This window comes from Diaporthe amygdali (assembly GCF_026229845.1).
Source record: "Diaporthe amygdali strain CAA958 chromosome Unknown NODE_1_length_4327563_cov_65_473760, whole genome shotgun sequence".
Taxonomy (NCBI): Eukaryota; Fungi; Ascomycota; class Sordariomycetes; order Diaporthales; family Diaporthaceae; genus Diaporthe; species Diaporthe amygdali.
The window spans coordinates 4,112,602-4,136,808 of record NW_026517021.1 but is presented as its reverse complement, the minus strand read 5'-3'; the positions used below and the strand labels follow the sequence as shown (position 1 = coordinate 4,136,808).

At 52.4% G+C, this 24,207-nt stretch overlaps 8 protein-coding genes across 8 annotated transcripts; 4 read left to right on the top strand and 4 right to left on the bottom strand.

Annotated features, from left to right (window-relative positions):
• Positions 1 to 1,276: 1,276 nt before the first annotated feature.
• J7T55_006828 (uncharacterized protein) lies at positions 1,277 to 2,590 on the top strand (the record flags this gene model as incomplete). The annotated part of the gene is made up of 1 exon (XM_053132968.1): positions 1,277 to 2,590. One exon carries the CDS (start codon positions 1,277 to 1,279, stop codon positions 2,588 to 2,590), a length of 1,314 nt encoding a protein of 437 aa, XP_053001589.1.
• A 251-nt stretch (positions 2,591 to 2,841) lies between these two features.
• On the bottom strand, positions 2,842 to 4,416 carry J7T55_006827 (succinylligase beta-chain; the record flags this gene model as incomplete). Its single annotated transcript, XM_053132958.1, has 4 exons — positions 2,842 to 2,885; positions 2,947 to 4,096; positions 4,175 to 4,264; positions 4,363 to 4,416. 4 exons carry the CDS (start codon positions 4,414 to 4,416, stop codon positions 2,842 to 2,844), a joined length of 1,338 nt encoding a protein of 445 aa, XP_053001588.1.
• A 1,550-nt stretch (positions 4,417 to 5,966) lies between these two features.
• J7T55_006826 (cytochrome P450) lies at positions 5,967 to 7,702 on the top strand (the record flags this gene model as incomplete). The annotated part of the gene is made up of 4 exons (XM_053132947.1): positions 5,967 to 6,604; positions 6,652 to 6,720; positions 6,780 to 7,480; positions 7,560 to 7,702. 4 exons carry the CDS (start codon positions 5,967 to 5,969, stop codon positions 7,700 to 7,702), a joined length of 1,551 nt encoding a protein of 516 aa, XP_053001587.1.
• A 566-nt stretch (positions 7,703 to 8,268) lies between these two features.
• Positions 8,269 to 9,274, top strand: J7T55_006825 (uncharacterized protein; the record flags this gene model as incomplete). Its single annotated transcript, XM_053132936.1, has 3 exons — positions 8,269 to 8,806; positions 8,896 to 8,967; positions 9,039 to 9,274. 3 exons carry the CDS (start codon positions 8,269 to 8,271, stop codon positions 9,272 to 9,274), a joined length of 846 nt encoding a protein of 281 aa, XP_053001586.1.
• Positions 9,275 to 10,052: 778 nt separating this feature from the next.
• On the bottom strand, positions 10,053 to 12,904 carry J7T55_006824 (uncharacterized protein; the record flags this gene model as incomplete). Its single annotated transcript, XM_053132925.1, has 5 exons — positions 10,053 to 11,388; positions 11,505 to 11,884; positions 11,954 to 12,013; positions 12,171 to 12,311; positions 12,818 to 12,904. The coding sequence occupies 5 exons, from the start codon at positions 12,902 to 12,904 to the stop codon at positions 10,053 to 10,055; spliced, it is 2,004 nt and encodes a 667-aa protein (XP_053001585.1).
• Positions 12,905 to 13,956: 1,052 nt separating this feature from the next.
• On the top strand, positions 13,957 to 15,444 carry J7T55_006823 (secretory lipase; the record flags this gene model as incomplete). Its single annotated transcript, XM_053132914.1, has 1 exon — positions 13,957 to 15,444. The coding sequence occupies one exon, from the start codon at positions 13,957 to 13,959 to the stop codon at positions 15,442 to 15,444; it is 1,488 nt and encodes a 495-aa protein (XP_053001584.1).
• A 1,358-nt stretch (positions 15,445 to 16,802) lies between these two features.
• On the bottom strand, positions 16,803 to 19,837 carry J7T55_006822 (uncharacterized protein; the record flags this gene model as incomplete). Its single annotated transcript, XM_053132903.1, has 3 exons — positions 16,803 to 17,910; positions 17,968 to 19,700; positions 19,787 to 19,837. 3 exons carry the CDS (start codon positions 19,835 to 19,837, stop codon positions 16,803 to 16,805), a joined length of 2,892 nt encoding a protein of 963 aa, XP_053001583.1.
• Positions 19,838 to 22,667: 2,830 nt separating this feature from the next.
• On the bottom strand, positions 22,668 to 23,937 carry J7T55_006821 (wd repeat-containing protein; the record flags this gene model as incomplete). Its single annotated transcript, XM_053132891.1, has 2 exons — positions 22,668 to 23,826; positions 23,900 to 23,937. The coding sequence occupies 2 exons, from the start codon at positions 23,935 to 23,937 to the stop codon at positions 22,668 to 22,670; spliced, it is 1,197 nt and encodes a 398-aa protein (XP_053001582.1).
• Positions 23,938 to 24,207: the final 270 nt, after the last annotated feature.

The following is a 24,207-nucleotide window of genomic DNA, read 5'->3' as shown; positions in this document are numbered from 1 at the left end:
CCTGGGAGTTGGATGATTGGGGGTTGGATGATTGGGGGAAATGACCCTACATCATGGTCAGTCAGTAAAATTTCACGATGACTCTGAGTATTGATTAACGATTCTGCATCTTTCATTCCCTCGTTTTTTTCGATATACAAACATTGATGAATTTTCTGTCTTGCCCATGCGCATCAGCTTCAACGCCATTCGATGTCTACATACAACTCAATCCACAAGTTGGCACATTTCCTTAGCCGAGTCGCTGGAGTGAGAAGGTCAGAAGATAATCTGTAACCCAATATCCAGGGGAAGGAGGACAGCCCGCTCTCAACATGGAGATATCGTCGAGAATTCTAGCAATTGGGGATGTTGCCACATCTTGATTGCTTTCACACAAAACTATTCAGCGTTGAATTACCGTCGTTCTCTTTCTTACGTGTAGCGTCATGATTTCCATACTACAGTGTTAGGTAATATGCAATCAGGGCTGCTTTGGTCAAAGTGTTGCCCCAGTCGTGACCCCGGACAAGAGCATCGTGTACACAACTTACCCTAACAGTTCCAAAAGAAGAGTCTTCAGCTGGCTGGTGACAAACCGAGCAATGGTTCGTTTGGAGGATTCCGCCACTTCGGTCAAACACTCAGAGGGCCGGGCAACTTTTCGTAGTGCCTTCTTTTGGTCTGCAAAATCAGTCATGCTTGTCGCCAATCACCAGTTTTACTCTTTGCAGCCGATCCACCCAATCGTCTAATCATAGCACAATCTTTCAATTCAAAGGGTTCTGTCATAGAAACTTGCCGTGCCGGACCACTGTGTTGTGCATTCTGACACGCGGGCGGCACGAGGAGGGTGGAAGCCCACGCACACACAAAGTCATGGCGGCGGGCCACGGGAGCCAGGACAATAGCGCTCACAGAAGTGATTCTGTTGAACTATTTTCATATGAGCCTTCCGTCACGTGGATCAAGACCTCATTGTTGGACTTGCCGGTGGGCATTGACAGAAAAATCCCATTCTTCGCCGCGTAAAGTTGCTGACAATGATCGTTTAAAGAGCCTGTCACCCCTTACGCGTTTTTTGAGCACATTGAACGTCGAGATTTCACAACACGTATTTGCCAACTTCTGGGAAGTAAGCATATGAGACTGTGGAGCAGCTCAACCAAAGACATCAAATTCAGAGCCAAGCAGCAAATCTTCCGAACATTCTTTCCAGAAACGCCAGGTGCAATTCTGTCTTGTTCAAAGCCTTTTCAATACCAATACCCCCTTAGAAAACCAGAAGAGAACGGAGATGGAAAACCCACGCCAATATCAGCCATTTGGCGGTTTCAACCGCTTCGTCAATGTTAGACTGAACCGTGATCCACCAGCACATCCTCAACCCGGACAGCACCCAGGCTTCGGACCGAACCCATTCAACCAAGAAAACAGACCAAATAGATTGAACCAAAGAGTGTACATCAACCCCCCTCTCATCTTTGACGCAGAACCCCGCCACCAAAGAGTGAACATCAACCCCCCTCTCATCTTTGACGCAGAACCCCGCCACCAAAGAGTGAACATCAACCCCCCTCCCATCTTCGACGCAGAACCCCGCCAACACAGAGGGAACATCAACCCCCTTCCCATCTTCGACGTAGAACCCCGCCACCGGCGCTATCACGAGTTCCAACTCCAAGCGCTTCGACAGCCACCCGTCGCGCCACCACCCCAGAGGCAGGAGCAACAGCAACAGGATCAACAGCAACAGGATCAACAGCAACAGGATCAACAGCAACAGGATCAACAGCAACAGGATCAACAGCAACAGGAGCAACAGCAACAGCAACAACAACAGCATGACCAACAACAGCAGGGGCAACAGCAGCAGGGACAGGACCAACAGGAGCAAGAGCAACAGGAGCAAGAGCAACAGGACGAGGGACAAGAACCAGAGGCTCCCGTGATCCGCCTCGGCCGGCACGGAAACGCAGGCGCGGCACGCACGCTGAGGGAACCGCCAATGATCGTACTCCTCGACCTGACAAAAGCGCTGATCAGCCTGCTGCGCGCCGCGGCAGCAGGGCTCGGGGGCGCCATCGACAAAGTCGCGCGGGCTGTACTCGCGGCGGCCTTGCCTTTGGTAGACTTCGTCACGCGGTGGGTCCTCTTCCTCTTTGTTGTCCTCCTTGCGCTGCGGGTCGGCATCCCCGTCCTCGTGCGTGGCTTGACGGCCCTGCAGAAAGGGATCGCGGCGGTGCTCGAGGCGCTGGTGGAGGTGGCGAGCTGGGTGTTCAACTTGGACATAAGCTGGCCGTGGCGAAGCCCTGTGTTCGGCTACACACTGCGGGAAGAATACATGAGTAGAGCGGTGACTGGGATGCCCTACCGCGAGGGGGCGTTTGCGGCCGGAGACTCTATCCCGGGCCCGCCGTACGGCGCCACGGCCTGGAGCTCCGTAGGCGCCGCCTGGCTCGACCTGCCTTACTCGGTGGTCTCAATCCCTTTTCGCATACTCTGGTCATTGCTTTGGAATTTGCTTATATTGCCGGTCTTCGCAGTGTTCTGGGCTTTGATTGTTGGGTTAGCATTGGATCTGGGGCTGAATGTGGAGCAGCAAACGTAGTATAACAAGACTTAGGACGGAGCGCGGGATCTGTAATCACAAGAAGACTAAATCATAGTGAAGTCACAGGCGAATACATGCCGTTACTAGTGGCGTTCGACGAGGAATTTAAGGACGCATGGTGTTATGCACAAAATGACGATGCTATACTGTCAACTCTATCCATTCCGCGGTTACTCGCGGTCTGCGTAGGAAAACGACCGCCCATGATGTGAGATAATACAGAGGAAGAAGCACCACTAAAAAATGCCTTAGATACCCAGAGTGAACTCAACACCGACATCAATGTCACGAGCTAGTCGCTGTTAGCTGAGATTGCCACGTGATCCGCGGAAAGGGGAGATCCTCAAACTCACCCATCTTCACGACCTTGGAGAGCTGTACAGCCCTCTCGGCAGCGCTCTGCAGGTCGTCGATAGAGAAAATCTTCATTCCAGAGTCGTTGATCAGAGCGTGAGCCTGCTCCATGTTGGTGCCCTGCAGACGGGCAATAATGGGGATCTTGAGATCCAGGGCCTTCACGGTGTTAATAAGACCGTGGGCAATGGCATCACATCGCACAATACCACCAAAGATGTTGACGAAGATAGCAGAGACCTTGGGGTCGCTGGTGATGAGCTCGAAGGCCTCCTTGATGGCTGCTGGGGTGGCACCACCGCCGACGTCCAGGAAGTTGGCAGGCTGGCCGCCGTTCAGCTTGATGATGTCCATGGTGGCCATGGCAAGACCGGCACCGTTGACGAGGCAGCCGATGTCACCATCCAGCTTGATGAAGTTGAGGCCGGACTCGGCGGCACGGACCTCGTCGGGGTCCTCCTGGGTGGTGTCGCGCCATGAGAAGACCTCCTTCTGCCTGTAGTCGGCGTTGTCGTCGAAGCCGAACTTGGCGTCCATGCACATAACCTTGTGATCGGAGGTCTCTGACAGGGGGTTGATCTCGATTTGGGTGGAGTCCTTCTCGAGGAAGATCTGGTACAGCTTCTTGATAGTGTCCTTGGCCTCGTCGATGCACTGCTCGCTGAATCCAAGCTTGGTGGCGATCTCGGTAGCGACTTCGTCGGTGACGCCAACGTTGATGTCAATGTAGTTGGTGTTGATGGCATCAGGGTTTTCCTTAGCAACACCCTCGATGTCCATACCACCCTGGGAGGATGAGACGATGACGGGGCCTTGGGTGGCACGATCCATGAGGACAGCCAGGTAGAACTCACGGCGAGCGAACTTGCGCTCGCAGATGTAGACGGAGTTGCACAGCCGACCCGCGGCACCGGTTTGCTTGGTGATGAGATTGTGACCGATCATCTGCTCAGCGAACATCTTGGCCTCGGTAGGCGAGTAGATGACACGGACACCACCCTTCAGACCGTTGTCGAAAGTTCCCTTTCCACGGCCACCCGCAAGGACCTGGGCCTTGATGACCATATCCTCACCACCGATCGACTTTGCGACAGCCTCGGCCTCAGCGGCTGTCTTCGCGACGGAACCCTTGGGGACGCCGATGCCATACTGGGAGGAGGGTTATTATTAGCTCGGATTGCGGCGCAGACGCTGATGGACGGGTTCTTTTATTTAGGTGCGGCATACCTGGCGCAGGAGGTCGGCAGACAGGTACTCGTGGATGGAGAGGTTCCGTTTTTGCTGGGCCAGTCCGGGGAATCTGACGGAGGGAGACGCCTGGAGGTGGATAATATCAGTATATCTGTCCCGAGCAGCGCGGTTTCAGAGCTCGAGAACTCTTTTGGGGGCAGGTGATAAGCACGACGCAGACGTACCTTGGGCGCAGCAAAGGCCGAAGCCAGAGCTCGACTGCGGGCGAGCCTGAACATTTTGAGGGGAGTGTGTGTGCGTGGATGGGGTCCCGGATGAGACAAAGCCAGGGACGGGAAGGGAAAGGCAAGGCTGAGGTGTGAAGAGAAGTATCGAAAATCGCGAGATTGCCAAGTGCAGGCCAGGTGAGGTTGAGGTGTGAGGTTTAGCCTGCCCCCCTGGCAGGCCTGCCGCAGCGAGTGACGGTTCAGCAAAGCTGCCAGCTTCCGCAGCAAACCGTTTTGCAGCAGCGGGAATTTCCGGCCCAATGACAAAGGGAAACCTTTGGAGCTAAGCTGCCAGCACTGCAAACACCTCGGCTGGCTTTGACATGCCCGACCTTGTTTCGCTCTGTGTCTTGGCTGTATGTCTGTAGACAGTGCTGCAGTCTAGACTGACTATGCACCCACCCACCCTGCATATAGAGAGAGAGAGAGAGAGTGAAAGGGCCAATCCAATTCACAAGTCTTCAGTCTTGAATGTCAGAATCTCACATGCTCTTCCCCGTCTTCCTTACCTCGCTCCATCTCCATCTGGACCTGGATAAGCACTCATCCTCGCCGATGGGATTTACTCCTTTCCGATCCGTCAAAGTCATGCCCTTTTCGACGCATCATGCAGCGTCTCAGCTTGCCAACGTCCTCGACATTCGACTCGACCTCATCCAAACCTCGAAAATCAGAGGGCGTTGGGAACAAAATAGGCTGACAGGTTCATAAGGTTCACCTTATATCATCCCGACTTTAAACTCACTTCAGTACACTACCTGCTCCTACACCCGCAGCCGGATCAGCAACGGCAGTCCTGAGGGCAACCTTGGACTCCCACATGGCCGTTTCACGTCCATCTTACCGCCGCGTGGTGTCCCTGTCCCTGATAGCATTGGCTCTAGGGCACTGTCAGGTGAGGACCATGCACACCTTCGTCGCCGTCACGGCGTCACATCGACGATCTGCCCTTTGAGTTTGCGGGGTCGCCCTCCAATTCGGGGCGAAGCTCGACCTCGAGGCCCCGTCCAAGCTACACCTGCACCGGCCTTCCTTGCATCGCCTGCCCGCCCTTCTCTTCGATTTCCACTTTGGGCATATCCTTGCGGCTGTTTCGTCCCGCCATCCATCTATCGGATGGGCTGGCCTGCACCGCGCGCTGCGGCAATGGTCAATGGACCACCAGTTGCATCGCCGCTATTGGGCCAAGTGGCTTGGTGGTCGTCACTCCATTTCACCAACGGTGACTAGTGCTTCCAATCCCTTCAAGGGTGTTTCGAAGCCGTCAGTCCACACCTGTGCGTCGAGCTGTCCTGCAGCAGCCAGCCTTGACTGATCTTGCATGACCGATGAAGCCAGCCGAGGTTTCAATGATATGCTTGTCAACATCTGAGCTTGTACGAGGCCGTGATAAATCAGACGGCACATGCTATAAGACTTACATCCCCTCTTTCGCCCTTGCCCTCAGTGTAGTGGTTCTTCGGAAAACCTGCCGGACGGAGTTCGCGAACCTGTCTGACTACCCTCCAAACTGAATTTTGCACCGTGCAACCTCACTGTCACAAGCCATCCGGATCGTAACCATGTTTCGGGAGATCCTTTCTCTCGGGCCCGCTTACTTGAGCCTCCTTGTTCTTCTCCTCATCGTCTCTTACTATGTTTTGAGGACAGCCTATGTCGACTACCAAATTAGGAAACTCGGCGCTGTTAGATCAATTGTATTAGCCACGAACCCGCTCATAGGATTTCCCTTCTTCATCGATGCTGCCATTAAACAGGGCCAGAACAAGCTGTTGGAATTTTACGATGGGCTGTACAAGTCATCCCCCGCGACGTGCCCCAACTGCGTCGAAATATCCATTTCGGCACAGCACAGGTTCATCATGACGAGAGACCCCGACCACGTCAAAACCATCTTGACATCCAAGTTCTCAGACTTTGGAAAGGGCGAGCGATTCCACGATACGTGGAGCCCGTTTCTAGGCGACAGCATCTTCACTACTGATGGCCAATTGTGGTCAGACAGCCGCGGCCTCATCCGCCCAATGTTCATCAAGGAAAAGGTCCGGGACATAGAAATATTTGAGCGGTGGACCCAGACATTAATGACCAAGATACCCTCGTCGGGGGAGACGGTTGACATTTGTGATTTGTTCTATCGAATGACACTCGATGTCACAACCGACTTTCTGCTCGGAACAAGCGTGAACAGTCTTAACAAGTAGGTTGAGGTACTGGCCATCACGAGATGCGAGCTGACCGCCTCAGTCCCAAGCACGAGTTTGTCGACGCCTTCACCGAAGTCCAGCGTGTACAAATGATGCTCACGATACTCGCGTAAGCTAGACTTTCTTCCTCGCAAAATCAGGATGGTTGACGGAATCTGACCTTGACAGCCCATTCCGATGGTTGGTTCCCAAGCGTCGGTATAACAAGGGCATCCGGGTCCTTGAGAGGTTCATGAAGCCCTACATCGAGCAGGCACTGGCCCTCCCGCCATCCGAGCTCGACAAGCTCTCCAAGTCGGACAAGAGCGCCACATTCTTGCACAGCATCGCCCGCTATTCGAGGAACCCCAAGGTCCTTCGCGACCAAATCATGGCCATTCTTCTAGCCGGCCGTGACACGACAGCCGCGACTCTGTCATGGACCATCTATGAGCTTGCGCACTATCCAGCTATATACACCAAGCTGCGTAACGAGATACTCTCGACTGTTGGAGAGCATAGAGCACCGACATATGAGGATCTTAAGAATATGACTTATCTAACGCACACACTAAACGAGACTCTGCGGCTCTACCCCGCCGTGCCGTATAACCTGCGCGCGGCGCTTGAGGACACAACTTTACCGGGGCAGCCGGGCCAGCCCGACATTGCGGTGTTGAAGAAAGACATTGTGATTTATAGCACCCTGTCGATGCAGCGCCGTGCGGACCTCTACCCGCCACAGAGTGAGAAATTTGCCGACCCGGCCGTGTTCAGCCCAGACAGGTGGGACCACTGGACGCCAAAGGCATGGCAATACGTTCCATTCAATGGAGGCCCCAGGATCTGCGTGGGCCAAAACTTTGCAATGACCGAGATGGCTTTCGCTAGTAAGTTGACCCGCCTACATGTGCTTGCTGTTGGTGTTGGGGTTTGTCGAGGTCATGAGCTGATACAATCATCTCCCAGTGGTACGCATTCTCCAAAAGTACGACCGAATCGAATATCGCGGCGATTGGTATGCACAGTATCACAAGGCTGAGATTGTGGGCTGCCCGGGTGAAGGGGTTCACGTTGCGTTCCATGAGGCACAGAAGGGCGATATGGCTTGAGGCTTCTTAAATGTGTGCGAAAGCGAATTAATACGATACTTCTCGGCGTCTAACCGTCCCGGATGATGGACGACAGGGTCACTACGTGCTGCAAGCATCAGTCCCAGCGGGCAGACGGAAATTGAATACCAAATTCGACCACTGCTGTCTCGGTTCTTGGTGTGAAAATGGTAAAAGTGCCTCCTATAAGCTCCACACAATTTAGCGCTAGCGAGAATAACGGGGGTTGGCTACGCATCCCACTTCTTTTCATAAACTCAATTTCAAGGCTAGCAGCCGTTTCTCCGTCAAAAAAGACACATTGACCTATGTTCTATGTGAGGTTATGCAACGACGGCATTTTACAGACGGTGTTAGTGGTAAGAAGAACCTAAATCAACGTTGAGCCAACCCGTGGGAGAACCGGGGGTTTGGAAGGTGGGTGGCCCAAGCTCTCTGTACGATAAGCCTGTGGAACCCGTTATCGCCTTGGTGCTCTCATTTGATGACTTTAAGCCGTGCCTTCAGCTTTTTTTCTTTAGTCTTTCCCAACACCTTACCTAGGAATATCGCAGGTGACACTAGAAATGGCTCCGCCAAAGTCCGACGACCTGCCAAAGGCCGTTGACTTTGACCAAATCATGAACAAAGTTAATCTGAGCACTTCCAAACACACAGCAATCCTCGGCCGCTTAGGGCGCAACTCAAAATCCCGTGCTTCATCAGCCGCCAGCTCAAAACCGGAGGACAATGGATCGGAGAAGCCCAAATTTTCATTCTCTTCCCTAGCAAACAAGCCATCGCCTCATCCAAGCCTGAAAAAGTCCCAACAGCAGCGCAAGACATACTCCCAGCCTCGGGGCAGGGACAACGACGACGACGGCTTTGAGGTTCCTGAGAACTCGGGGATAGGGCACGTGCCTGCTGGGAAGGAGGCGGCCGATGACGCGAGGGCGGCTGAGACGAGGGATCTGAAAGGAAAGCTGCTGGGAAAGAGGGCGCTGGAGCAAAGGGAGGAGGCGCGGAAGAAGAGGGCCAGGGCTAAGGAGGACAGCAGCGACGAGGAGGAGGGACGGAGCGCGGCGGTTGGGAAGGGGAGAAAGAAGAAAGGAAGACGAGGGGGTGGTGATTGAGAGTGATCCCTTCTGGTGTGCTCTGCGGCGCTTTAAAGCTACAGCGGTCACACCAGATGGTATCTCATGGTTGTGACGCAGTCGTTGGTCATCCTGATGACCATTATGACGGGCTGAAATGCTGGAGATCGTCAACCGATGTGGTTTGCGGCTGTCAGAGTTGGGACCTGCCGGCTGTATGAGGGGCGAACACAGCAAAGCATTCTTACCGCGGGTTCATGCAGCACCGTATCTCTTGCCGCCTCTTTCAACAGCCCTCTATCCAACAAACGAGGGATTGTTTGTCTTTGGCATCAGAAGTCCGGGCCAGACGAAGGCGAAGTCCCAATGGCACAATCAAAACACCAACGCGATTGTCCCCGAAAATCGACAGGGCGCTTTGACTCAAGGGAAGAAGGACACGTGGGTCTTTTGGCATGCTGCACACTCCTACGCCGCATCGAAAGAAAGGCTGTTTTGAGGGACATGTTAGGTGCCCGACGGCAAAGGAGATGGGCAGAGGATGGGATAAAATGTGTGGCATGAGGTTGCCCGAAGTCGGTCCCGGTGGACTGACGCGCTGCTGTTTTCAGGAACTCCATTTGAATGTTTTCAATATCCGAAGAAACGGTGGCAAATCAGGGACATATGAGACTGGTTACAGTTGAGTCCTGTCTAGATGCGTTCATCAGAGCCGGATATGGCGGAAAGCCCGGGGAGGGTTGTTGCGGATGGTTCTGCTTGGATCCTACGTCCGAGAAAAGGGTATCCCGAGCCTTGGACATGGCGATATAGGTTCAACCTCCAAAACATTACACAATCACTTGCGGGACTGGGAACGGCCGTGGCGCATAATGAGCCCTTTATTGCTTTCATGATGTTCCTCCTCTCGATGGACGTTTGCGGCAGTCTCAGGCGTTCAAAAGTATATGTAGCATCTCCCAGGTCTCGAAGGGTCAGTTCTTGGTCTTGTTTCGGGCACTCGAGCCGCCGCAGCAACGTAATGAATTCGCCCAAGTACGATAGTACCGAGGGTGCCTGGATTACATCTTATATAGCCTGCAATCAATTTTATATCCGATCGCACTAAGAGGAAAATGTATTATATTCATGATACTCAACATTTATGTAATCGTCGATGAGCTTAGGGAAGATCATTTTGATCGGTTGGTGAGAGTCTAAGTCAGGTAATTCGGTGCTGATCGAGATTGGCGAGGTATCAAAGCCATCACATGCCTTACTTCTGCACCCCAATGATATCAAAACATTCTCTTTCCAGCCTTGACCTCGGAAGGCCGTCCGCTTTTCTGGAGGACCGTCCTCATGCATTCCAGAACCCAGTAATCCATTCCAGGGGTTCCTACCACATTGATAGCAACTGGGAGTAGCTCCTGAACCCGCGTGATCCTAGACTGGTAAGGGATCTCTCCTATGGGTACAACAATGTCTGGCGAGCGGAGAATAGGCGAAAGAAATAGCTCATCGGTTGCACTTTGCTGTGACGGTGACTCTATTCTTTCATCGCGGTAATGCGGCTCGACGGGTGATATTGGCAGCACCATCAGAGCTTTCTTGGTTTTGAAGATATTTCTCAGTAACCAATCTCTGTAGACCTCAAGCTTCCGCAACCCTTCAATGTACTGCTCAGTCGATACCGCAGCACCGGAAGCCCATCGTTGTTTCACAAAGGGGATCACATAAGGCTCGTGGCCAAACTTCTCTAAGTACTCGGTTCTGAATCCATCAGAAGAGTGGTAAAAGCTGTAGTGATATGTATGAGTTATCACATCCTTGAGGTATACTTCGATGTCGTCAGAAGCATTGGGCGGGGACGCTGCTTCCCAAGACTTGCGTATCGAGATTCTCGTGATCGCCGCATTAAGATGCGTCGCAATGTCGTCTACAAAGGAGTCGAGGATGGCCAGTTGGCCAGGGACGGCTTTCGGCAGATAGTCCAAGGGGTAGATGATCTCGAGGTCAGAATTCGACTTTTCCAGAGACAAGTCTACCCTTGGCACCCACGCGGACAGAACGTCTTCCAGAACCTCGAGGTTTCTCGCAAAGACACATGGGGTATCGAACTGTGAGAATGTTGGGACCATCCCATCCAAGGGTACTGCATCATGTGAAGGTCGAAACTGAAATATTCCATTGACTAATGCGGGTCTTCGGCCGCTCCCAGACGTGTCGGTGCCAATTGCAGAATCAAGCCATTCATATGACGCGACAGCGGCTGCACTTCCACTGCTGCTCCCGGCTGGAGATTGATATCCATCTCCTCGTGGGTTGAAAGCGGTCTGGAAATCCACTGCGTCGGATGGCTCCTCCCTAGCAATCATGGAACTGAGCTTCGTCAGACCCAGGATATGATGACCACGGCTGACCAGCTTCTGCACTACGCCCGCTGATTGTAGGGCCGGGGAAGATAATTGGTAATACGAGGAGTTGCAAAGTGAAGTCTTCAGCCCGTGTACACGAAAAATGTCTTTGAAGGCTATTCTGAGATGCCGGGACTGCAAGCGTGAAGGTACCGCAACACTCAATGTTGCATACGCCTTTCCAGCAACCTGAAGCTGTTCAAATGGTTCGAACTCCCTGACAGGTGTCAGTACGTGATCCAGTTGCTGGGGAAAAAGTAGATTGGCTTTTGCTCCCCAAAATGTGCCGCGGCTCAGCCGAGAAGGGTAGGGTGGGCGAGGAGAGGCGCTCACCCTCGCAGGCTTTTTGGTTTCAAAGTTGTCATGAAGACCTTCTGTTCGTCGTCATATAAACGATGTACACGCCGAAGAAGAGTGTTCTCGATCATATATGTGCCTGGTAGCAAAGTTGGCTCCGGCTGTGGCCGAATATCAACCCAAACATTGCCACGATTGGACAGAAGCCTGCGTGCATTTTTGGCAAGCTCTTTCTTGCACTCCCCAGGTGCAAGAAGAATAATGCCCTGAAGAAATTGTGCACAAAAAACATCGTCCTTCTCATATGCGTTGCGCAATACAGATTCGAGCTCTTCCGCGTTGGTGCAATCTAGCGCGTTCGGAAGCCCCAGGACGGACACCAAAAGAGGCTGGTTATGAAGCACTGGCGGCTCATACTGCACGTGAGTGCGTGTCAGTCAGCATCGGGCTCAGTGATGCTTTCAACGTCTTGAGAAGAGACTAACTGGTATGCCGTCGAATGCCATGTAGCGGGAATCACCAAGCTCGAAGACACCAAAATTGTCCTGTGCGCATCGTAAGGCATTAGTATGATCTTCTCTGGAAGAGATAGCAAGCCGGAGCCAATCCATGAGCTGGGCGACAAAGGTCTGGCGAGCAGTAGTGCTGTTGTGGGGCACTTCGTTGAATCTGCGAAGTGAATGGCCGTGAAGTCTGGCTCACTCGCTGCGTCGAAGCCAGCTCAAAAACGTCGCCTGAGACAGAGATGCTCAAAATGATGTCGATGATGTCAAAATGTTCGTGGTGGACTCGAAATGGCGGGGCTGAAGAGGCGGCGGTCAGTATGTTGGCGACCAACAAGCACTGCAGGGGGGTCCGCGGGTATACCGCGCCTCAAGGTTTAGGCATGCACCTGCGTTGTCGCATGCAGGTTGGGCTACTCATAACTTGGAACTGAAGCGGTCTCCTCAGTGAAGGGAGATATACATCAACACAAGTATCTTGAACCTTTCTCGAATACCTGCATATACGCGATTTCGAAAAACAATGTGTAACATGGAACATGTCTAGACGATGTCCGTTCTAAGTACAGGAATCTTTGTATAGTAGTGCACAGAGTTGGATTGAAGCACAAATATTTAGCTGAATATTTAATACATATCAGCTCATACGAAACCGTTTGCATCTGTCATCGTCAGAGCGTCTCGCTTCCCTACGAGCCTTTAGAACGTTATATGAACCTTGTAATCAAAGCAATGCAATATCTACGGGTAGAAATTGGCAGGCTGAGGGAGAACAGGTAAATTAATATAAGATATGAACTTCAGAGTAGTTGTTGCCCACCGTATCTTGCCACGTTTGATGCGTACCCTGATATGCTCACCGGGAGGTGATTTTGTGCTGGTCTGGGTGAGGCGTTGCGGCGACGAACAGTTGCTGCCAGATAACAAGAACATCTGAACAATATAAGCCGCAGGCCATCTATCTGTATTTTTTTGCAATTCATACATAGTTGGTACAATTCAAGACTCTCGGAGCCTTTCAGCAAGATATATCTGAACAGCTGAGAAAAGCTTTGTTTAATGTCTGACTCGGTTCGGATACTAGGCTTTATTTCTGGTAATAAATTCAATAATCGTGATTAGGCGTTGTAGATTTCGGACTCACTTTACCTCTATATCTAAGCGGCCCCTTGTCAATTTGACACGTTGTTTGTCCAAAGACCAAAACCAAGCATCGCCTAAATTAACTCAGAATCCTTTTTAATTGGAAAGGTTCGAAAAGTACGTGTGTATGAACCATTTTACAGCCCACATTGTACATGCCTCGAAGTCTCAAAAACAGATTAATCCATATCCAAACCAACTAAAGATCAAAAACCTGGGCCATCAATAGCCCCATACTCATCATCACCATTCGACCCATTATCAAAGGATACCGCCTGGCTATCAGTTAGATTCTTCTGCCCCGTGAAGAAGAGCTGAGCCGTACCGTCACATCTCTCGAAAACTCTCGGAGCGTCCGGATGGAGGCTTCATATATAAGAGGCTTGGTGTCAGTTATTTCTCCTGATGAAATTGGTACGAAGGAACGGATAAGTGTTTCGTCCAGGTTATCCGCAGGCTAAGTGCAACGCCGGAAGCCATTAGATATTGACCTATCTTAGAGACAGTCTGATCGCCAAATCGTTTTCAGAATGTCCTGCGCTTCATCAATTCTCGACTCGATCACAAAATAAGAGAGGCATGATACCGGAGTCTTTCTGGCAATAATGTTGTCATAGATTACAAGCGCTTACATTAATCTGAGGGCATGCTCAGGGGCTTGCCGGGGTCTTCACAATTTAGCTTCAATAGCAGGGCAAATGGCAAATCCTACCAGGTACCTAGATATGCGGGGAAGCTGACTACATTGAGGGCGCCGTGATATTTGACTTTATCTCATCTTTTTGGTTGGGCAGCGTGACTGTTCTCTGCATCTTTCGGGTTTTCGGAATAAGCTGTCCATCATGCTGAAGTACGTCTGTGGTACGTTGCTTGTGTTTCACACACTTCTGGTAACTGGGCAGCGTTTTCTTGAACCACAGACAAACACATTCAACTCGAGCTTCAAGCTGAGCGCTGAGCAAATCACGAAAGCCAACTTATCGTCCGAATTGGCGAATAATATCGAGGTGGCACTCAATTATGAGCGCTCAAACTGGGCTTTTGGCTCCATCGCAGAAGACTCTTTCTACACTGTACCAGAGAACTTCACGGCCAGCACGCCACCCGGCACGCTGCTCAAGGTCGAGCCTTTGACGAACACCACATTCTACACACTCGCGCCTAACCTGGCATTATCTCGCATACTCTTCACAACGGAGACGTACAAGAAGACAGTGGTTCCAGCATCGGCGTATATATTATGGCCCTTCTCACCAAACCTCCAATCTGGATCGAGCAAGGCGAAGACAGTTGTATTCGCCCATGGTGCATCAGGGGAGTTCGGCGACTGCACGCCGTCTCACATGCGCGGCCTTCTATACCAGTTCCAAGCGACGTATGCGCTCGCATTGGCAGGCTTCGCTGTAGTAGCACCCGATTACCAAGGACTTGGGATAAATTATACCTTTGGTTTCGACAACACGACCGGACAGTCGGGAGGAACAAGGACGCCCGTCTACCACCCCCTCATTGGCAACCCATCGCTTGCCAATGACTTGTTCTATTCACGAGAAGCCGCCCTGCAGGCGTTCCCGTCGCGTCTATCAGACGAGTTTGTCATTATGGGCCACAGCGAAGGAGGCGGCGCAGCGTGGGCAGCAGCAGAGCGACAAGTAACAAACCCCGTCCCGGGGTACCTCGGCACTATAGCCGGGAGCCCAGCCGCAAACTTTTCTGCAGTCGTGGACCTTGCCCTGTCGCTCGGCGCCACAGAAATCCCTGGAGTCAACCTCCTGGCTTGGGCGGCGCAGGGAATATTCCCGGACTTCCGCCTCTCCGATGTCCTCACCCCGCTGGGAGTAGCCCGCCTGGAGCTGCAGGCGGAAATCGCTGGGTGCCAGGGCGTGACGACTGTATTATCAGGCGACAGCACGACACAGTCTCCCCTGCTACGAGACGGCTGGCATGACAATTTCTACCTGCAGAGTTATTTAAGGCTATCTTCGGTGGGCGGGCGAAGTGTCGCTGGGCCCGTCTTTGTAATTCAGGGCACACTGGATCAATCCGTTCCCGAAATAGTGACAACTGCGACGGTAAACGCGACTTGCTCGGCCCACCCGGAAAGTGTGCTAGAGTACCTGGTTGTTAACGGGACCACCCATGTGCCCACCCTGTACGCGACGCAGAGGGAATGGCTGGGATGGATCAACGCCAGGTTCGACGGCCTTCCCGTTGATAGCAGTGGTGGGTGCCAGACGACTGTGAGGCAGCCTTTCTGGCCGATTGATCACTACCAAGCAGAGACAAATTGGTTCCTCGAGCTGGCCCTGGATGCGTACCAGACCGCCTAGTGTTTCTCTCGTATGCCAGTGGCCTTAGGAAGCTACCACGGGCTTCTATTGGTCCTACATATGGGATTTATATCACTTTCTCAAGTAGGGCGATTCAGGCAGACCAACATCGTTGTGGTATATCATAGCTTAATAGAGATATGGGCCTATTGCTCTTGTTGAAACTAGGACGTGGCTTGTGATGGGTTTGATATAGCTTCCTCACGAACATAGCGCTCTGGAAAACACAGAATATGGTAGGATGCTGTCATACTTCGAACACTGTGAAGAAGATATGTATTTGCTCCCAAAACCCCCCCCTCTCCCGCCGAAGAACAAGAGAGAAAAGGAACTATTTGGCAAAACACCCTGTCTATTCGTGGTAGGGTCACTCAAATGCTTCTTAGTGTAGAACTCAAAAGCAATCCTGTGGTTGGGATTTGATAGCCTCACGGCCACGGTATCAATGTGATGAATAAATAAAAGAGAAAGGGGGAATCACAGGACAACCAGCTATGGAATAATCAACCATAGGATAATCTCTTGCGAAGTAGCTCCCTCGGGGTAGCCTATTGTATAGTACTGTTTCATTGGGTAATCTTCTATACGGGGAGTTAAGTAAGCCACAGGGGGCTCTGCAATGACCTTTTGCAATTCCGTTGAGTGTGGCAGTGTTGTTCCAATTCTATATGTGATTGGGTAGCTGAGCGAACTATGCTTAATCAGGGCAAAATGGATCTTTCCATTCTATATTAGTTTTCTTTCCGCCGCGAACAGTTGGTTGGTGATCAGTGGCAGTCTTATTATTCTTCCAGCTTTGATGCGGACAAAAGTGATATATAGATACAAGTGCTGAAGTCAATGTCACATGAGTTGTGCATCGTCTCTTTGAAGTGTCTGTTGTGATATTACTAAATGCAGGACAGAATCTGTAATTACTTCGAAGTAAGGCGGTCAGGTCAGGACTACTGATTTAATTTTAATTTGACAACTTTGGCTGCCTCTTGCATCGTTCCGTCTAGACCTCTTTAGCGGCGGTTCCTGTTGGAAACGTACTTCAGTCGAGGAGTCCGAACAAATCTAACAGATGAACATGGAACATTGATTCTTCAAAGTCTCAGGTGCTTGTTACCAGATGCTTCTGTATTTTACTCGCTATTTACGCCGGCACTTGGCCGGTCTCCAATATAAATACAGCACACCAACGAATTACAAGGCTCCCTGCCTCTGATAAAAATACATGAATCAATGAATTGCTGTGCAGCAATCATTCATTTAGCCATCTCCTCCCTGCGCACCTTGCTGAAAGCAACGAAGATGAAACTCAAAAGAAAAGCGCAAAATGCTCGTAAAATGCAAGGGGATATCAGTAAGCTAACTCATGCTAAACCCAGCCATTTCAAAGCCTTTCGACTATTTCCCTTCCTCAACTCGCTCTGCCGCATGTACATCGGCATCAGCCGCTTCTCCTCCTCGTCATAGAATTCACCATCCTCCACAACACTAACAGCATACATGCTAGCTCCATCGTCACCACCGCCCTCATTGGCCGGCTTTCCCAGCCTCCGCCGGGTCAGCGACCGCTGACGCTGACCTTGCCCAGAGATGTGCCCGCCCATCCCGCGGGACCTCGAGCTGGCACCAGAGGGCGCCGGCGAGGGAGACCGCGGAGGTGGAGGCGGAGGGAATGGGAAGTTGTGCACTCCTACTGGGGCCGTGGCGGCCCGCGGGGTGCTCCGCCCTGACTCGGCGTCCCCGTCGTTGGTGTACGGTGGCGACACGGGCAGGTTCCCGGCCGGGCCGAAGACCGCGGTGTGCGTGTACGCGGGCGAGCCGTTGGCTCCCTGGAGGGTGAATTTGCTCATCAGGGTCGGCAGGCCCGCGCCTGCGAGGGTGCTCTTCGTGGACCGTGCCGTGCCGGGCCGGCCCTGAGGGGGGTTGATTTCGGGCATGTAGAACACGTCGATGTTGATTAGTTGTTTCAATATGGTCGAGATGAAGACAGAGATCTCGGACTCGGTGGCTGAGCACGTGAGTAGGTAGTTGGCTTCGGAAAATGAGTACCTCTTTGGGTAGGCCGAAGTTGTCTTTGCCCTGTCATCTAAGAAGGGTGAGCCGGGCAGATTGACGGAGTCCAGGCCGATGGTGTCTGCATCGTTGAACGAGGCGATGGATTGAGAGTTGTTCCTGCTCGAGATCGGAGACGAAATTCCCGAGGGGCAAGGGGAGGTAGCCTCGGAGTCGATTACCCCAGCGACTTTGAGTACATCCATGCCGACCATTTTCTGAAGAGCTAGAATCGTTGACAAATGCTCTTCCGGGTACTCGAGTAAGAGAAAACGGGTGCCGTAATTTGTTGCCAGGTACGTTTCCAGCTGAGGAATGATAAGACCTGCCAGCAGGTAGGGGTTGTCGAAACGGTTGCTGAATGTTTGTTGAGCGAGTGGCTGGGTGGTGAAAGATTGCATCGCGTTGGCTATCAGATATCTGCAGACGCATCAGTAAACACGTTTCACGTCAACTTGTGTTGAAAAAATACTCTACCTCAAATCCAAGCGACCGCTTCGAGACATGCCACTCGATCTTGCCCCGAGCTTTTCGATCTGGCCGGTCAATGCGGATAGGAATTCCCTCTTCACACCATTCTGTCGACCCAGCGCCAGGATCATATCCGGCCTGTTCTCGTCACGTTCACCGCCACAAGATTCGTTATCCCCAAATATCGGCCGCCACAGGCTACCAATTTCACGGAACATGGAAAACTGGAATTGGCGAAAACAATCATCTTGTTGCGGAGGAAAGTATACCTCCAACACAGATCTGAGTGCATTCTGAATGGCGACTGCATTCGGTTTTCCTGCTGTCGAAAACTCATGGAACCTGGACTCCCTCTCTCTTGGTATTGGCGGGGATGCCTGAGCTGGCATTGGTGGCTGACGCGAATCCGGTTGCACGCCTGCTGGAGGAGGAGGACTTGGTGGTTGGAGGGCGAGACTAGATGACCGTACGTCACGTCCTCGTGCGGCGAAGGGGTCATACTCCCCTATGTCTTCAGCCCCTGGATGTTCAACCACTGGAGATAAGCCGACATCTGCATCGTCTTCTAGATCGAATAAGTCTGCCGTCCTAGGGGTCGAAGGGCACGAGTCTGTTGGCTCAGTTTGCAACGAAGCAGGAAATGGTGCCACTGGAAATGCCCCGGCCTTGAAGTAGTGAATCACCATGCCCAAGACTGGATCGGGTTCTTGGCCTGTTACGTGGATCACAAGGTCCTCGACCATAGGTAGCACTGGTTGGAATAGCTCATTCAGCTCATGTCTCTCTTCATCGAACTCTGCTGCATCGGTTCCGCGATGAACGTATGAGTCTTTCGCAGGCTTTGGTAGGCGCTTGACAAAAGTGGGCGATTTCCGTATCGTCGTTGTGTGGGCTTTGACAAATCTGGCCTCAGGCAAATGAAGGAGGCCGTTGCCCGGATATGGTTTGTCATTGATGGACAAGTGCCGGCTTTTGGCTTCTGGATTATCGACAGGTGATGTTACCTGTTTCGCAACTGAAGCCGTGTTGAATTCAGTACGACGGCATCGTGTTTGCTCCAGTTCCAGGTCGTCTAGTGATCGAGTCTCTCTCAACTTAAGTTGCGCTTTCGATGCCCGCATCTGCACTACTCGTGCTTCACCATAGATGAATTCCTCCGGAGTCGCAGGGGGTGACAGCAAAACATCTGATCTATGTTCTGTAGATCTTGTCTCCGCAGTGCGGCGTTTGTACGCTTCGCCTGCACGGCTTGCGGAATTATCGAGAACAGGCAGGTTTTCTCCAGAGGAGCCAGGTTGGATTTTGATTGCGCAGAGCTTCGCGAAATCCTCGTCCGCCAGTCCCCGGTGGTCTGCTGGCTCGTCATTGTCGGATCCAGGGTACGACTCAGCTTCTTCGCAAGGCGCTGATCCAAAGACAAAGAAGGGCGACGGCTCACCCATACCATCCGCATACCCATACATTGGCAGGCTCAGACTGCGCGGCCGAGTTCTGATGTAGCAATCGATCGGCTGCAGGGAATCAGTCTCCTTGTAAAGAAGGTCAGCCGCCCTCATTGCCTTGATGACTGGATCCTCAAGCTCCTCGTTGTCCAAGCACAATCCGCCCAAGCTCTGTTCCCTGCCCAACATCCACAATGTCGCCTGATCCGAATTTTTGTCTTCACAATCCAAACCTCTGAGGCCCTCCAGGGCAATGTTTCTGAACATAAACTCTGCCTGGTGAATGTCTCCCGATGTCTGTTGTTCGCTGATGGCTGAGATGCATTGTGATACGGCGCCTGCTGTTCCGCCGTTCAGGAAAACAAGTCTTTTGTTGATGGGACTTGAATCTCGCAGGAATTGAACGGCGGCTTCATGCCTTGTCTGAGCAGCATGGTGTACTTCTTTGATTAAGGAACGAGAATGGAATGGCCCATCTCTAGCCTTTCCCATATAGCTCTGTAAACTGGGTAGGACTAATATCTGAGAAGACGTTGGCAACAGTCGCAGCTGTGTCGAAACGGTCTCGGCTGGCCCTTCAAGAGCTATCAAGCTCCCACGACCATGATTTGGATTGTCCATATCGGCTTGCCCCCAAGCCTGAGCGGTCGTACGACCCAGCCTCTGATAGCTCGGTAAAATGAAAGACTGCGTGCTTGGCGGTGGTGGCCGGAGCTTTTAGAAAAGGGTAGGCTTGGTTTTATGCTTTATGACGGCGGTGAGGGCAGCACTCGTGAACGACCAGATCAGGATATCAAGAGTGGCGAGTGACGACGAGCTTGAATCAGTACGTGCCCAATTGGTTCATCTGAAGCGGGCGCAATTATGCAGGTGTAGGAAGTAACAAGGTGAGATTGGTGAATGTAACGTGAAAGACGGTTGCTTAGGTAGAGCCGAGTTGATGGTTCAGGGAATCGTTAAACTCAATACCTTGCCTGACATTCGAGAGCAGCACAGATGACTGAGTAGGGTGGGAAGGAGGACGAGAAGACGACACGAGGAAAGGTGAAAAGTTTACCTGTCCTACCTACTACTCCTCCCCTTTCCTTTTTCTGGGCTGGCTCTTGAATCTAGACAGTGACGGGTAGCCACAGTGAGTCCCTCCCGAAGACAAAGCTGGGCAGTGGCTTCACTCGTTCAACGTGACTGAGGTACGCAAATGACGATACCATTGATGCAGAAGCGCTCTCTGCCCACCATGTTGGTCTAATATGGCTTGAGCTTTAACGGCAAAGGGTCCAAGCCAGACCAGCTGCGGCTTCTTGGGCAGCCTAGAGACAACCTCGCGCTCGCCGGCAGCCAATGGGCAAAAGACATGCTGCGCCTGAGCGTTCGTGATGCACAGGAAGCGCAGCACGCAGGTCACAGCTCACATCCGAGCGTCGAATTGGTAGTGGTTGTCAGGCGTCGTCCAGATCGACCTAAAAGACGCAAGATGCACTGGCGCTGAGTGGTCCGAGATTCGACCTTTCCAGAAGGCGTCTAGCAAGGTACCAGCGCCAGGCCTGTAGGCTTTCCGACGAACGCCTGCTGGGAATTGGTTCGCGGGTCCCTGGGATGGTTGCGCTTCGGAACGCGGTGCGAACCAAATTGCAAAGGCCCATACGTCGTGTGGCCAACGGCAGCCGCAGCCTTCATGACGCACGACATTAGCTCCCCAGTTTCGCTGCAGTTTTCCCTGCCGCGATATGCTAGCTCTTCTCACGCAAGCGTCGGATGTGCGGTCATCAAAAGGACATCTCTCATGGTGGACTAGCACAGATGGCTCGAGGCTGGCTGTCTTTCGAAGACACGAGGGGCCCGTGACGGAGAAATTCCAGGGAGATGCTTGTAACTCGACAAACGACCATTTCAGAACATCGGGACGGGGGGTCGGGACGGGGGAACACCGGGTGGGTGTGATGACGACCATCTGTGTTGTAGAAAAGAGAGGGACAGCGAGAGAGGAGAAAGGCAGCTCAGGTAGCACAGGGAAAGATAAATAGTAGATAATGTCTGATGTGTGCCGACCCGTAATTACCGTCGACCAATGGCATGGTGTGTTGACCCGAAGGCTGAGGGTGAGGGGGGGGGGGCATTCGTTTCTTGCATTCGACGCGATCAGGTACCGCCCGTCATTTCTTCTTCCCAAAGCCCGCAGGGCGAGAGTCTCATGCTGCATTGGCGCGTATTGCATCTCCTGCAGCCACTGTCTCAAAGGGCATGAGTTGGCGGTCGTGTGTGAGCGGGAAGACACCAGCGTGGTTGGAATTGGAGTGAATGAACCAGAGCCACGAGGATCTACGTCGGAGTCTCCCCATCTTCAACTAATCGCCGATCCAGCTCACTGAACCGGAGATAGGATTGGAAGCCACCTGATTGATGCGAAGGAATCGCGCCGCTCAGGCCAACAGAGCTCCATGCCTTGGGCCTTCGGTAACATAATATTGCTCTTTTACAGCCAGAATGTATGAGGCCTCTTTCCACGGGGATCTCTCAAAACCTCTGAGCGAACACCTCGCCTCGGACCTGAATCTCGCGCTTCATTTTCCAACCTCTTCGTATTTGTGTGATGGAAGGGAAGGACGCGTTTCTGCGAGGATCCGAACCCCTGCGCTCTCCTGCATTGCTTGCAGGTGGCAATTCTGTACTTGTGAGACATTCAACTACGAATCTGATTTGCTTCGCGCTGGCCATAGTCCTTCAACGCCAGGTCTAGTCACTAATGAAAATACATTAGGGTACCCATTTATGCGTGACCCCCCTTTGCGCCTATTCTGCACCCCAGCAACAGGTCAACAATGAAACCATGATAGGAGGACCATGTCTTTCATGACGTTTCTGGTTCACCCACGACGATGAGACCAGTCTGATATGAGAAATCCCGTCTGCAAGCCGCAACCAAGTAACGGGAAGGCTATAACTTAAGATGTACTCGTTGCATGCGACCAACCGATATACGATCGCTCTACTTGACAAAGTGGCACCTCAGGGCCTCGGATAATTGTGCGGCAAAGACACAGTGAGATTCATGACCAGCACGTCGAAGCTGACGCCACTTCGGGATATGCAGTGCCACGGGGAGAACTGACTGTGCAGTGCTACCTCGAAGTGGCCGTTATTCGTTGCGCACTTCGCCTGCAGAAATAGGTCCGCTTGCTACATGTAAGAGGTCGTTCTCACATAGATTGGGGCGTGGAAAGGTGACTGTAATCTCACTGGCGTGAATACAGAGGCTCGAGAGATCTAATCCTCATCCAAAAGCTCTGCAAGCTCGGCCTCTTCTTCCGCAGTGAGCAGTTTCTCCGGCTCTTCTTTTCCCTGGTCGTCTCCAGCACCGTTGATGGCAGTCTTTTGCTGCTCTTGCACTGCAGTATCGATGCCAACCTTGTCGAGAGGCCAACTGCGTACTGTCCCATCGATGCTCACACTAGCCAGTCTTGTTTCTTGTCCATGGCCGCCGTCAAGGAGCACGAGATCTGTGACCTCGTCATAGTGGCCCTGAAGAGAGCAATACAACTTCCCAGACGCCCTGTCCCAAATCTTGACATCTTCATCTCTGCCGGCCGTGATCACCCACTGATCTGTGACAGCCACAGCGCGGACATGGTCGCCATGCTCAAAGCTGTCTTCAGCAGTAAAGGCCTTGCCGCGCGATAAGCACTTCGCTGAACCATCTGCACTCGCCGTCCACAAGTCCGCTTCTTCACCTGAATGGTCGAACAAGACCTTGTAGACACCCGTTTCGTGCACTTTGATCGACCTGCGTTCGACGTTCGGAGTTCCAGGCTCTGCATCCACAAGCTGCTCCCATCCGTCCAACCTGACCTTCCACCTCCGTACAACCGGATCACTCCCTGCGCTGATGATTACAGCCTCGTCCCCAGAGCTCAAGATGGGATCCACAGCAAGTGACTGCACGGCGAGCATGGCCGTCACCGAGTCCTGCAGGACATGCAAGCGGCTGCCTGTGTCTATGTCCCATACCATAATCTTCTTGTCGGCGCCACCGCTGACGAGCACATCCTTTCCGCCAATCTTGGTGCACGTAACGGCTTTGACGAAGTCGGAGTGGCCGACAAATTTGCGGCCGGGCTGACGGGTCTCTATGTCCCATGACCACACATTCCTGTCCCAGGAGCCAGCAAACACGATTCTGTCCTGAGAGCCACCCACCGCCACGCAGGTGATTGGTGCGGATGGGCCACGGTAGATGACAGGCTTGGAATCATGATCGTCGATGTCGACCCTCCTCACAGAGCCTGCCGACTCAGCAATGAAGATGCTAGTCGAGGGTGAAAGCGGGTTCACACATGCTGCCGCGATCTTCGATTTGAGAACAATAGGCTTGCCAAATCTGTTGCTTGACTTGGCCTCTCGCCTCTCTCGCTGGCTCTGCTGGGCGCTGATATTTCTTCAGCATTTGTTCCACTTTGAACACATCGATAGGCGTGTTGGGTTTGCGATGCTTCACTCACTCTGACTCAAAGAAGTGTCGTGGATCTGAGGAATTCATCTCGTGAAGCTGTCTGCGCTGCCGATGTCGAATATCCAGGAGACAGCTCTGAGAACCGTACTTGCGGCGTTTTCTGGCTTCTCTGGATCCCGGAAAAGGAGGTGATCAATGAGGTGAATGTTAGAAAGGACTGTTGTGTCACCGTTGAAATTTGGGCGGATGAGCTCGCTGATGACAAATAGCACTCTTCATACAAGGAGAGGGAGTCAGCTTTGGGCCGCGGTGCCTTTCTAGAGGAGACTACTTAAACAGTGAGGAAGATACGAGACA